Genomic DNA, 14,868 nt, shown 5'->3' with positions numbered 1-14,868 from the left:
ATATGGATGTGTCTGGGAGTAGATTTACTATTGACTTTCTGTTGGATCACAAATTGAATTAAAATATTTCTTTACAAATGAACAACTGGCTTTGTAAGCTTATTTTTTTTTGTGACACTAAATAATTTATAACAAAGAAAAGGTATTAAATAACATATTATAATTAGGGCTATTATGTTATTAGAAGACACTATTCTTTTCCCTGTTTCTAATTACTTCTGTTGTTTAAGAAATGGCTCAAATAAAAAACATGCATGAGATTAATAAGAAGAAACTTTTATTTAAGAAACAAGAGGAAGAAAATAAAATTATTTTCTTTAAATATAATAATGCCCCACTATTTATTTAGATTACAAAAGAGAGGGTCACGATTTTGTTTATAAAAAAAACTATGAAAATAGGCATGGCTCAACATTAAAAAAAGCCTACAAATAATTATAAGTGCTACATATCAAGTAATATAATATGCTCATATAAATACACCAGAACTTATATACTGATTAAAGCAAATATTATTTACGAGCTGACCCGCGAAGTTGTATACACCGCCATCTAGTTGTTTTATTTTCTGCTTATTGCAATTCATAATTTGTGAATTCAACACTACCCCCTCCCACCCCCCCTTTCTTGTGTTGAACAGCATCAGACCTTTGTAGCCTATTCTACATGCTGGTCCACAGAATTAGTTTCTTGTTCAGCATTCAGCAGTTTTCTTAAAGACTGTAGTGCATTCTTTGCCTGCATTATAGTTTAGACGAATCAGGGAAAAATAATAATCTTATAATCTAAGTTTGTTATTTATTACCTGTACACCAATTCTTTTTGGAATTTCATCTGATCTCATCTATATTTTATAGTATAAGTTAAAAAGTGCTGTTTTTAGAATTACCTTATTGGCCAGATTCTCGTCTGACATATGAGAAACTTTTTCCCACAGCTCCATACACAGATCTAGGTCATCTGATTTTAAAGCCACATCACCAGCCACCAGCATCAGAGATTGATTCTCAGGCTCATTTGCTAACACTTCTTTCAGGTAAGGGTATGCCTCTGTGTGCCGCTTCATTAAGCGATAACAATCAAATATTTTTGTCTTCAGCTCCTGACAGCAGGAGAGATGTTTTAAATTGATTATTGTACAGTAAAAATTCAGATTACCTCTTAATTTTTAATAGAGTTGAATTTTATATTCTTTATTGTATTAAAATGTGTAAATGTTGTTCATATATATTTTTTTTTAAACTAATATTTAGAGTTTCTTTTTTTTATTCCCAATAATTTTAAATTAATCAGAGTTGTATTTATAAGCAGGAATCTTTTTTTTAGAATTTTGTGCTAGTTAAGAGAAAGATTATAAAATTAAAAATAGTCTACATTGTATTTAAATTATGGTCCATACATTTCACTTTTACTGAAATTTTTAACAAAAAATTGTCTTCTAAATAAAAACTTACAATTGAATTTGGGTACATTTCCAGGCCGTCTTGTAAAATTGAAATAGCAGCTTCCATATTGTCTTTGAGTTCACACCATTCAGCACCAACTTTGTAGGATGTCCAATTAAAATCAGGGTTATTTTTATCCATTGTCCTCACCAACTCTTTAAGTCTATTGTAGTCATTTGAAGGCAACACATAATTCTGCACAAAATATGCTGTCAGCTCATTATTTCCTGGCCAACTGATGACACAATTGTTAACAGCATTTTGTTTACATGTAAACATTAAAGTTCAATAAAATGATTATTGTATTCAAGAAACAATTGTTTTTTTTAAAAATTATAACAACTGTTGTTGAGTGTTAGGAGTTGTCAATAAATGACACCACACTCATGAGAGTAAAGAGGGGTTAGAAGTTAGTGACAAAGTATAACAAAGTTAAGTTAGAAACTAAATTTTAACAGTTATTTTAACAGTTATTTAACATTTTGAATAATTTTGGTGTAAATTGAAATAAAAATGGATCAATATTCTCACTGTTAATAACTTCAGTAAATATCATAGAAACAGATATGGAGGGCTGTAGGATGAGGTTGTATGTCATTTTACTCTCTCTGTGTGTGTGTGTGGGGGGGGGGTGACTTTTTGTGATAATAGGATGGGGAGGTAAAAATCATTTTTTGAAAATGTGATGTCCTTTATGGATTGCCCCTTATTTTAGAATGCTTTTATAAATGCTTACATGTTGTGCAAAGCATATTCAACAGTTTGTTCCTTTGGTCTCTCAGGAGGATTTTTTAATGCAGCTGCTGCTTTTTTATCACAATAGTCAAGAAGTATAAATGTATTGGGTAACCTCAGCTTGGGTGAGTTTATGTGACTAATGGCAACTTCTGCAGCTTCTTCAAACATTTCTATATGTGTCAGATATTTTATCATTTCCCTGTGTACTGTTGCAGCCCCTTGATCCACTTGATTTGTTCGCTGAAGCATTGCAACTGCAAAATCATTAATATTAATTATGTACTTTCTGTATTTTAAAAGTTTATTTTAAAGATATATTTTATATTTACACAACATAAAATAATGATTAGACCTACTATAGCTAGATTAAAATTGTCAAAACATATAGTATGTTCACTAGTCTATTTTTAAAAAAAAATATTTACTCTTAGTATTGCATGTTTATAAATTATACAGGTTTTAAAGAAACAATTATTTCAAGATAGTTTATCATTTAATGCTAGAAAGAAAAAAATATATACATTTTGGGCATTCCAAACAACAACCATGTAAATTGCCTTTGTCTGAACTTACAAACATTCAAAAAAATTGGAAGAGCCTCTTCCCACTTATTCATACTGATGAGATTTAAGACAAGATTTTCTTGTGCTTGCCACATTTCATTTTGTTCTAGTTTGACTTCATTGAACTGTCAATAGTGAATATATAATAAGTGAAGCTATATGGTTTTAATTGAATTCTAATGTATAATTACATTAAATATTTTTTTAATAGATAATTTTGACCAGTGACAACATTACCATATTATTAATATTATATATCACTTTTCAAAATCAAAAACAAATTAATTTTAAATTACATTAGATACCTCTAGAATTTTTATGGCTTTTCTAGTATAATCTTCTGCTTCAATAAAGTTTTTACGATAGAACTCAAGCGATCCAAGATTCATATAACAAGTTGCTATCACTTCGTGATTCCACCCAACAGCATTTGCTTTCACTTTTAGAGACCTACAAACAAACAAAAGATATGATTATTTCTTTAAATATTTTCATTACCTTTTTCTCCTATTTCACAATAATTCACCTTTATAATTAAAAATAAATTTAAGTCACCTCAAATACATTTTTTCTGCCTCTTCAACATTATTCATTTTTCTCCAGCATATTGCCATATTGGTTAGAAGATTTCCTACAACCAAAGGTAAGTAACCAAAGTAGAGTTCTTCAAATGTCTGACGAAATAATTATATTTATAGCATTAAATTCAAAAACATTTTGCATGTTATAAAATTTGCTATATATTTAATTATTTTATTTATAAGAATCTATACACTATATTATATACTATAGAATTAGAAGCTCTAAACTTGTTTATTAGTGTAAATTTCTATTAAACATTAAATTCTGTATATAAACAGTAGTGTAATGCATAATATACATGTATTACAAAAGTGTATCCTTATTTAACAATTATTCTTTTAGGAAAAACTAGTGGTCTAAATATTACCTGCATAGCTTCATTGAAATACTGTAAAGCCACTTCAGGCTCATCATTTTCTAACTTAATAACTCCAATGTTTTGAGTTGCCTCTGCTACACACTGCAAATTGCCAAGTTCTTTATGAAGTGAGACAGATTCTAGAAATAAAGGCTCTGCCTGTTTACAATAAAAGAAACATGTTATTTCTTAAATTTAGCATGTTAATTTAATTAAATAAAACTATTAGTGACAATTTTTTAAAGCCATTAACTTATAAAATGCTATTTCTTGAAATAAAGCAAAAATCCCCAAGTTTTAATATAATCTATGGTTACTTGAAGATTAAGTGCCAACCAAAAACAACCTCTTTGTAATGTTTTTGTCGTAAGTGAAGAACACCCAACCCATTACAGGAATATGCTAAAGTTTGTTTTATTCTTTTATCATCTGTCTCTTGGAGAAGCCTAGGAAGATAAATTTAGTTTAAATGAATGTTTACTTAAACAACATAATGCCAATTTTAATTTGTTAAATTAAAAAATATAATTTTGGTGATTGTATAATTATCATGCTGGGAATACACCACTTGAATATTTTTAAAACAGATTTTTAATTACAACATACAGATTGTATTTGCATTTTATTATAACTCAATTTCTCTACTATATTATTACTGAGTATATTAATATAAACGGGTAGAGCACTAGGATGCTAACATGAAAGTCTCAAGTTCGAATCCCAGTCAGTAGAGCATCCCTGAGTCCATCCAGCTATGATGGGTACCTAACTCATGTTAGGGAAAGTAAAGGCGGCTGGGCAAAGTGCAAAGAAACATATGAATTCTACTTCATCTGCCCAATGGATCACTAGGTCTAAAGAGGATTCTTTACTATATCATGATAGGAAACATTTATGGGCAAAGCAAATTGTAATAAATGATAAAAGCAACATTAGATAATATATAAAGACGGTCAAAAACTTTTTGAAACACCTGGTTTATAAATAAAAACTATAATTTTCAACAGTTTTAATACCTTCTACATTCAGTCATGACAGCTTCATGTAAAGACTGAGCTTTATCATACTCAGTATTGTCCACATAAGCACATGCCAAATAATACTGGCTGTCTCTTAAAAGTGTTAACCTTACATCTTCAGGTATTTTGGTTTTAATTCCTTCCTGCTAGACAGTATCAAAGTAACAAAAATTTATAAAAGAAAAAAAGAAGGATAAATTAACATAAAATGCTAGTTAATCTAAATATATCAGGCTGCTGGTGAAAACAACTTTTACATTTTTTTTTTTTAAAACTAATGGCCTATAACAAAATTTCTTGTTTAGTGATTGTTTAGTTCTAAAAACTTACCAAAATCTGTATTGTACGCTGCAAGATTTTAACTTGGGCTCTGTAGTGACTAGCTAAAGAGAACATATCTTTCATTGATTTCAGAACAGGGTACAGCTGTCAAAAGAAAACAAATGTCTATTGATTGTATGACTTTATTAATATGTGAATGATTACTCGAATCAATAGGACACCAAACATATTTTATTTTTAAAAAATGAAGCTCAGTTTTTCTAACAAGGTTGGATAGATGCATTTGTGCCAAATTTATTTCAAGATCTTTGAATGGTAAAAAGATAGCTCACTTGACACAAAAGTGGAATTAATAAAGGAAAGATCCCTTCATGACACTCACTTAACGCTTAGAAATTTAAATTGTCTATGTTTAATTATGCTACCATATAACCAATTTTGGTTTTAATGTCTCTGAGCCTAAGCAGGTTATGTACAATTTGGAACAACTGAAATACCCAACAACTTACAATGTAACCAGGGGGCTCTGGGTTAGTGACTTGGTGTTCCATCTGGTATGTATATATTTCAGTAATTGCTTGGTCAACAGAGTAAATCAGTGTTTCGCATATTTTGTATTGATCATATCCAGTTGATTCCCATAAGCTAATAAGTTCATAGGCATGTGTGCTTTAAAAAAAACCCAATAGATTTAATTATGTTAAAAAATAAAAATAAAACAATAAATATTTAAAACCCAACCAAACAGACCAATCAACATCAAACTCTTCACAACTGAATTTGATGATAAACTAAATGAAGGAAAGATGTCTGAAAAAAATGTGATAACCATTTAGAAAAACTTAACAACTGGAGTGTCTGGTTTAAGACAGAGAATTAAAATACTACTCTAATCAGGTGTATCAGTGAAATACAGATCTAGATACACAAAGGGGATGAAAAAAGAAGCCAATAAAAACAAGTGATACTTTAAAATATAAGTTTCAACCAGAATAATTGCAAAACATTAAAAATATTACAATGATCTTTAATTTTTTTTCCTTAATTTACCTTGCAAGTTCATGGAAAATATTAATATCAGACAAAGTTTGAACCAGACCATCAGTGTCTCTCACTTCAAGCTGTAAAAATGGCAGTTCAGTGGCTATTCTTTTAACTGAAGGACTGCTGATAATACCAGAGGTGATTCTATTTTCCTAACAATAAAGAAATGATAATTTGAAATTAGCTAAAGTTATAACAAATGTCATTAGAACAATAAAAAAACAACAGTTACTGTTATATAAAATAAAAATATTTAGTTAAATAAGAACAAAGAGAAAAAAATCCATAAAACATTTATTTACTAACTTGTCTCAATCTTTCAAAATATTTGATTAAATGATGAGCTGAAGCTGACCTAAACAAGGATTAAAAAGTTTTAAAAAGTTTTAAAATATTAATTGATTCCAAAATTTAAATTACTTGTTCCATCTAATTTAAACCTCATTATTAGCTTTTTAATGTCCAAGACATTATTAAGACAGTATTAAGTATCTTTACCTCTTATCCTCTGTGTCTAAGTACCGCTCTGTTACTGCCTGATGCAGCTCAGTGAAAGCAAACCTATACACATACAAGTATTCATGATATTATTTGGTTATTTTAAATTAAATGTTTAAAGTAAAGATGTCTTTATAAATCATTGGTAGGAGTCTATAATTTTATTCAGTTGGCTGGCAAACAGTTAGGATATTTGATAAAAATAATTATAATCAGTGTAAGTGAAAAACTTTTTAATTTATTAAATTGACAGAGACAAAAAACTCGTATGAAAAAACATGTGGGGGTTAAAGCTTAATGATCATCCCATCTTTATCTTAATCATACCTAGTAGAAATTTAATATTTAAACCATGATTATATTCTTTAGCGCTTTGGAATATTTTGATGATTTTACTGCTAATTATTCACTGCTGATATAAATATATATTTTAAAATATTAATGATTGTTTATTTAAAATGCTATGCCACATCTTGACAGTGTCAATAAATGATTGTCCTTAAAATAAACTTAATAAATTTAATAAATTATCCATTCGATTTTTTTCTCACCTAAGCAGGCCATTGTGAATAATTAAAAAATTTTCAATGGTAAAATAAAATGGTGACCACACATGAGAAGTGAGGTTAAACATTTCTAAAATTTCAGTTTCTGTCAATCCATTATGTGAGACTGCCAATGCACTCAGAACCTGAAGAGAGATTTATTCACATATTTATAGCTGAAAATTTTAATTTCTGGCATGGAATAGAAAATATTCATACCTTTAGATTTACAATATGTTTAAAAATGTTACGGGTAGCATAGTTGAATGGTAGAGCCTACAAAAGCTAACTTTTTTTATGGGGGGGGGGGGCACTTGAAACTTTCGGGGGGGGGGGGGCGGTAGACTTTCTTTGGGGGGGGGGGGGGCGGACACTGTTAAAGGTATATATTTTCTATATAAATTATATAAATTTCATTTTGTTTGGGGGGGGGGGTATTGTCCCCCCCCCCCCTCCCCCTGAAGAGATGCCTGGAAGAAACTGTACTTGAGTCAAGTTAGGAAATGTAAGGGGTGCTATTCTTAGTCCTGACCACAATATTTCTTCCATATCCCAATGTCTACTTAATTTGTTCTATATTGGATTTTAACCATTTTTTTACATGCATAACATAATATCTAATCAGCAGAATTGTAAAAAAAAAAAACATATTAATCTGCAGTTACAGTTAAAACTTGATGAATTTTTTTAAAAAGTTAAATATATTCCTTACATTCAAATGAAACAAATATATCATATAGCATCCTTCTAGTTTACAACATGTTCAGAATTAAATCAAAAGAATCTCAAGAAACAACTTTTCAAACAGTCTTTACTTAATAGGCTGAACTTCTGTGAATGGTAACTCAACTTTGTCAACAAAGAACAAACCTGTTGGACCACTGGAGTTGGTGGAGTCTTAACATTGTAGTCCTCTTCCATTCTCTGTAGAACTTTGCTTAAAACATCGGTTACACTAAAAAAAATATCATGTCTTGTTAATCTCTCAAAATAAATGTATTCAACTAATTAGTTTCATATTTAGAAATAAAAAAAACAATATATATATATATATATATATATATATATATATATATATATATATATATATATATATATATATATATATATATATATATATATATATATATATATATATATATATATATATATATATATATATATATATATATATATATATATATATATATATATATATATATATATATATATATATATATATGATGTTGGGAGTGTAGCATCAAATGAAGGTGATGAAGACATTCAGGGTAGGATCAGCAAAGCAAGAAATACCTTAAGCTAGCTACTAGAGTGGAAATCAATTATCAAGAAAAACCAAAATCAGAAGAATTGTCATAAATGTGAAGTGTGTTTTACTGTTTGGAGTACATCAACAATAAAGCTCAGAGGTTTTAAAAACAGGTCTCAGAGACACATTGCGAAAATACAATAGCCAGAAAAAAAATCTATGCTGAGATGCACAGACAGTAATAACAGCATTAGCATTAGAGAGTAACCCGGGGGTAAAGAGGAAGAGAGGAGGGTGGATAATCAAAAATGCCAGGGAGGTGATTGAAATAGATATGGCAAGAGGATTGAGTTTTAAAAGAAACCACCTATTGTGTTAGTTGGTGAAATGTCTTCTTTCAATGCTTCTCAAGAATGAATAATAACAGAATATTTTCTGGAATATCTCAGAAGTATTATTTGTATAAAATAATAATTGGAGAGCACGCTTAACATAGTAATGTATTTTTTAACATGTATGCATACATTTATAATTGAATAAAATTTGAAAACAAACATTACATACCCATTTGAAAAAATTAGAGAGTCAATTTTCTTATCCAGCAGTCTAAAATATCCATAAATGGAGATTTCCTGTAAATATTTTCAATGAAAAATTCATGCTGATCTTATAGGTTCAAAAGTTTTTCTTTTAATGTGTTGTGTGTGTAAGTGATTATATTTGTCTAAGCTTTACAATCACACTTAATTTTTAAGTAACAAATTTGGAATAATAGTTGCGTTAAATTATGAACTTGTCATTGGGCCTTACAGATAAAACAATTTTAAGAAACAATGGATTCTTTGTCTGTTCAGCCTCAACAACTCTTTGTAACTGCTGTGTAGAAAGTTCTTTTCCATTTATCATCAATGTTTCCTGAATTAGATAGTTGTTTATTGTATAAGTAATGCACGATCAGAGGCACTGACTAAATTACTCATGTTAATTAAACTCTAATAACTGTGATAAGTTCTCTTAAATTTCTCTGTACATGGTTTAATGAAAACACAAGCAATAATCAGAATAAAGAAAAAGTTCAACTAAATTTCAACAAGCTTTGTTAATACTGTTGTAGAAGTCTATTATTATTCAGATTCAAATTTTATTTCTTATCTTGAAATGATTTCTATTAAAAATTGTAACTAGTTTGAAAACGGATTTGATATATAAATAACAAAAGCATGCATATGAGCAGAAGATAAAAATGCAGATGTAGTAGACTAAGTTTCTAATGTACCTTAGAAATCTTTTCTTGCACCTCACGTTCTAGAGGTAGTATTTCAAGTTCGTAGAATTGCTGTTTCTCTACAAGAAGCTCAATAGTATTTTTATCTGATGACTTAGTAGAAACTACTAAGAAAATTCCTGATGGACACTTTTCAGGTAGCCAAAATAGATGCTGCAGGAAATTATAGAAATGTAGCACTATGTGTTGTGGGTGTAAAATCTCCTAATTAAAATATTTGAAAAGAAAACATCATGCTAAATAACTTACTTTTTCTGTTTTTGAGCTTGCTTTAACTTTATCTAGTCCATCAATTACAATTAGCACATTTTTCCCATCAGATGAAGCATATCCCATTTCTTTTTGAACACTTAGATAAATATCATAAGCATTGGTGCTACTTTTACTTGCAGAACCAGATTCATGCATTTTTTCTTCTTCTATTTTTCCATTTATAAACTGAAGCTCAAGCAGGATGTGATTTAGGATACTTTTTGGATCTACAATGAAAATTTACATGTTTTTTAAGTCTCTTCCAAATCACACAGTGTTTTTGTTATGAAAATATAATATATCCCATTAAAATTAAAGTGATGGTAAATTAAAATTTCGAAACAGTGAAAGGGGTATTATTTTTTTAAATTAAGTACAAGTAATTGAAATATAATATTATCAAAACCCTTTCTGCATTAAGTACTTTTTTATTTTTAATCAGTGGTCAGATTATTTACAAATAATAATAAAACAGGTAGTGTTATATTAAACACAGAGATGCTCAAAGATTAGAAGTAAACATATGCACTGAGACTCTTGGGACTAAAATAGCTATTTAGAAAATTGTATTTAATCAATATATATATATATATATATATATAATTTCTAAATTAAATTTGACCTGTTGTTTCCTGTGCACATCCAACAAAATGATAAATGATTTGCAGACTGAAGTCAGTTACTTTAAGCTCTTTAACAAGATTAGCCAAAAGTGCTGATTTACCACACCCTGCTGGGCCCTTGACAAGTACCTTTGGGTGTGCTGATATATTGAATAAAAAGGAGACTTAATTGTTATTGGTTTTAAGTTTTTGGAAATCTTTAACCACAATTTTAATTTTTTTTTACTGCAACTTTGCTAAAAAATAATAACAGAAGGTATATAATTATTCCATTTTAAATAATATAACAAATTACCTTTTAATTTTGAGGGCACAAGTTCATTTAAATAGGTTTTTCCTCCAATGTAAAGTGATGTACAAAATGCCATAAACGTATCATGGCTTAATCTAATGTGATCCAAGGGAGATAAGGCAACATTTTCACTTTCAGAAATTAGTTCTTTGCAATGCTCCCAAACACTCTCAAACATAAATTTTGCACCCTATAAGTACACAGTGAAATAATATAGTTTATAACATTTGTTTTCACATTATCTGATTATATTTTTAGAGATATATTTCTTTTGTTTCAAAAAGTAGACTGAACAAATAATTGGATAGCAAACTTTAGTTTAGCTTCAGTGAATCATAAATTGCGGTATAAAAATCACTTGGAACTTTCTAGTTCTACTTGAGCACTAAACATTTTACAGCTATTAAATGAACATGTCAAAAAACAAATTACCTCTACTGGATTAGCATAATCTAGGAGCACACCTAGACACTGCAAAGAGGATATTTACCATTAGATTCTAGATCAAATTATTTGACTTACATATATATATATATATATATATATATATATATATATATATATATATATATATATATATATATATATATATATATATATATATATATATATATATATATATATATATATATATATATATATATTTATAAATTAATGATTTAGTTAGTTGGCACAATTAACCATAGCACTGTTTTATTTTTTATTTGTATTTATACTCTTTTTAAAAAAGTACCAAACTAAATTATCTTACACACACCAAATTCAAAGTTTAATACATTCAAATGAGTAACAACAAAATGCCATTTAAAGCCTTTTAAACTCTAAAGAAAGACCTTTTTAAGCACCTTTTAGGAGTAGTCACTTTAAGTATAAGCTGTAAATTTAAAAAAAAAACTTATGCTATTTCCAAAACTTTCTAATATATACTAGATAAAATAAACTAATGAATAAAAAAAATTACTCTTTATTACATGTGATTCTGAATCTTTCACTCTTCTTATCAAATCTGACAGTAGTGCTGTAGAATGTTCACTCTCTGCTGTAAATTTGCTGCTGTTTTTATTATCTCCCATTTCTAAACATTCTTTTCTTTTGAAATCATCATATACCTAAAAAATAATTTAGTTAAGCTGTAAACTGAATTTTAGAGAAATTCTTCTGGAAAATGTTTAAATAGTTCAAATTTTTTTGGCCACTGGATTACCTTGCTTCTGAAGCAAAAGGCAGCTGGTAGTTCTCCTGGTTTATTGAGGTGTCCATGAAGAAACTCCAGTTCAGTTACACTTTTGTTTCTAACAGAATCTAACCAAGAGTAGCGGCCAACTGCATTATCAAAGTTCCTTTGCAAAAGCTCATCTGACTCACCATGCCAACCATAACGCTAGGATTGGAATAATTATATTTTTAATAAAATGACTCATTAACTATCATGTTTTAAAATGTTTTCAAAGTAAGAATTACAGTTGGTGATACATTTTTAATGCATTAATCCACCCTCACACATAATCTGATACCAGATATGCAATGAATATTAATAATCCATTATGTTTTAAATAACAAATTAATTTTATTTTAAAAAATATTTCAACAATAAATCCTAGAAATCCCCCTCAGAGTGAGTGTTTGATAAATCACAATACAGTATCATATCATTATCAAGGTTTTTTTTTTTCTTTCTGGTTTAACTGTTAGGATTCTTGAGTGAGTGAATGCTAGGATAAAGGGCCCTAGTAAGCATATCATACTTGCAATAAATAAATTTAATAGGCCTATAGCTCTGCCATTGATCAAAAAGTAGGACAATAAGAAAAAATTGTATCTTAATAAATACTGGTTAATATAAAATGGAAATTGGGTGAACTATTAAACCAAGCTAGATCTGTAATTAGAATGACTTAGTAATAGTTAGGACCAAGCCAATATTATGGAAATCCAATTTAATTAGGTGTACTTTATGATATTTTCACATTGTTTGCATGTTGTAGGTATTATTATTATTTGTTTTATGTAATTTATATCATTGTTAAGGGAGTTGCCTGTAGTTCATATGGTAGGATTGTTAGAGTTTTAGGAGATCGCCTTAAGTTTTTATATAGAGTTATTTGGGGTAGGTTAGCACAAAACCAGGGGAAATTTTCACAGGTAAGCACTAGAATTTGCGCCAAGAGCAGGGTGTCATCTGAGACGCTTGAGGGTGGGGTATATAAACCGGCGGCTTAGGGGGGATGGAGAACTGACGGCCGTAGCCATTAATTTATGCAGCAAACGTGTTGACGCTATAGTCTTCTTAGAGGCGCGCTACACAGGCAATTCCTGGTCAAGAAAGATACTGTACTGTTCGCATAGTCAAATAAAGATGACTTATTCTTCAATTTTAATCGTCTGTGACTGAGAGCAAGAAAAGTGTAGAAGATAAGAAAAACATTATATTTGGTGGAGCAAAAACATTACAGTAGGCTACCAAATATTCCTATCAGCAACACACATTGCTAAATTTAAAGTTATGAAAATCTGGGCTTTTAATCCGTATGTCTTCCCACACATTTCTGATGGTTATGTGACTCAAGTCAGAAAGAATAGGTGATTGGTGAGGTAAATGAGTGGCCCTTGTCCAAAATACTAACTAGCAGCTAGCATTAGCTGTACTTTTCCATTCCTAACCTAACTAGAAGAGAAGGGTGGGGGGGGGGGTGTAAATTCAGTAGTGTGTAGAGTGTAGAGTACTGTAGAGCAATACATTAAAGTGATTAAAGAATAAAACAAATGTGGGTTTTTAATCAAATTAAATGTCAATATATAGGGCCTAAGTAGAGTGTACTTTTCCTGAGTTAGTTTTAAATGGGGGTATGTCATAATATATAAAGGATCAAATGTTAAAATAATCTACCTCACATTACCTGATCATGAAAAATGCAAAATTATGAGAAATAAAATACTTTTTAAAAAAAATACACTTAGTTGCAGCAAGTTTGGGCACTACAGCGACTAAAACTTAGCAAATCTTAAGCAAAACCCTGTTTTTTGTTGTCTTATAGTATACTCATGATTATTAATTATATTTATAACAATTAATTTAATAGGCCTAATATATTTAATAATATTAATTATCTGAGTAAGACTTCAGAATGTGGTCTATTTTATACTGCAGTTAACTACAGCTACCTGGCCAAAAAATCCAATAAAAACATCTGATCTGTCAATCTCCCTCAGACAAATATTGATGACTTGGGCATTGTCAGCAGCTTCAGAAGTGATTCCCCAACGCATATCTACAGCAACAAACTGGATACCCCGAGCTTTACATAAATGATGGAACTGAGGGAAGTACTTCCTGGTAAGCTCTTCTCGTTCTTCCTCCATACCGCCAAATGGAGAAGAAAAAAATAACCTTAAAGTCCGTGGATCTTTTAGTTTTCTACTCATTTTGGTCTATCCTAACTCCACTATACTAAACTTTATAGATTAAATCCATAGGTACATTGTATTATCGCATGCTGCATACATGGCAGGATTTCAAAATCTAAGGATGCGGCCATTTGTTTTCATTGACAACCAATAAACTTGCATTATGTCCCTTGACACAAATTTTGAAACTAAATCAATCCTGGCCTGACCTTTTTTTTTTTGGGACGGACCATAACTCGGTAAACGTTATTTGCAGTTACCGTTACTATTTCTAAGTTATGTTACTAATAAAAATAAAAACGTTTTGTAAATCACTGGTACTTTTTACATCCGAAAATCATGTCTGAATGCAAAATTATGATTTATTTTTGCAACGGCTTAATTAAAAAAAAACAACTTAACACTACATAATACATATTCTAGCAATACCAAAAGATAATGATACAGTAAAATAAAATATTGAAGAACCCCCCAGTGGGTTAAGTTAAAATAAAAATAGTTTGTAGTATTAGTATAGTATTATGTATAGAATTAGTATAGATAGATAGACTTCTAGATTATTATTATATTAACTATAAACTTTATACTAGAAAGAAGGCCGGGTACATGTGGGTTTATTTTTAGGATCCTACTTTAACTCAATACAAATATTAAGTACTAACACTAGCTAATAAACATTTTTGCATGC

At 29.4% G+C, this 14,868-nt stretch overlaps 1 protein-coding gene across 1 annotated transcript; it reads right to left on the bottom strand.

Moving 5' to 3' along the window:
- Nucleotides 1-622: 622 nt before the first annotated feature.
- Nucleotides 623-14,347, bottom strand: LOC131941780 (TPR repeat-containing protein DDB_G0287407). The gene is made up of 27 exons (XM_059301284.1): nt 13,938-14,347; nt 11,980-12,156; nt 11,747-11,884; nt 11,208-11,246; nt 10,779-10,965; nt 10,483-10,623; nt 9,858-10,087; nt 9,600-9,761; nt 9,134-9,238; nt 8,888-8,955; nt 7,945-8,029; nt 7,081-7,220; nt 6,530-6,592; nt 6,338-6,386; nt 6,038-6,183; nt 5,497-5,656; nt 5,036-5,131; nt 4,703-4,848; nt 4,033-4,132; nt 3,696-3,845; nt 3,302-3,420; nt 3,052-3,196; nt 2,757-2,871; nt 2,182-2,437; nt 1,455-1,680; nt 890-1,102; nt 623-738 (listed from the first exon to the last, which is right to left on the bottom strand). Exons 1-27 carry the CDS (start codon nt 14,196-14,198, stop codon nt 658-660), a joined length of 3,798 nt encoding a protein of 1,265 aa, XP_059157267.1. The 5' UTR covers nt 14,199-14,347; the 3' UTR covers nt 623-657.
- Nucleotides 14,348-14,868: the final 521 nt, after the last annotated feature.

Source organism: Physella acuta, unplaced genomic scaffold (assembly GCF_028476545.2).
Source record: "Physella acuta isolate Inbredline_101_S28 unplaced genomic scaffold, ASM2847654v3 ptg000373l, whole genome shotgun sequence".
NCBI lineage: Eukaryota > Metazoa > Mollusca > Gastropoda > Physidae > Physella > Physella acuta.
The sequence above is the reverse complement of the archived record's forward strand: the minus strand, read 5'-3'. Positions and strand labels throughout refer to the sequence as shown.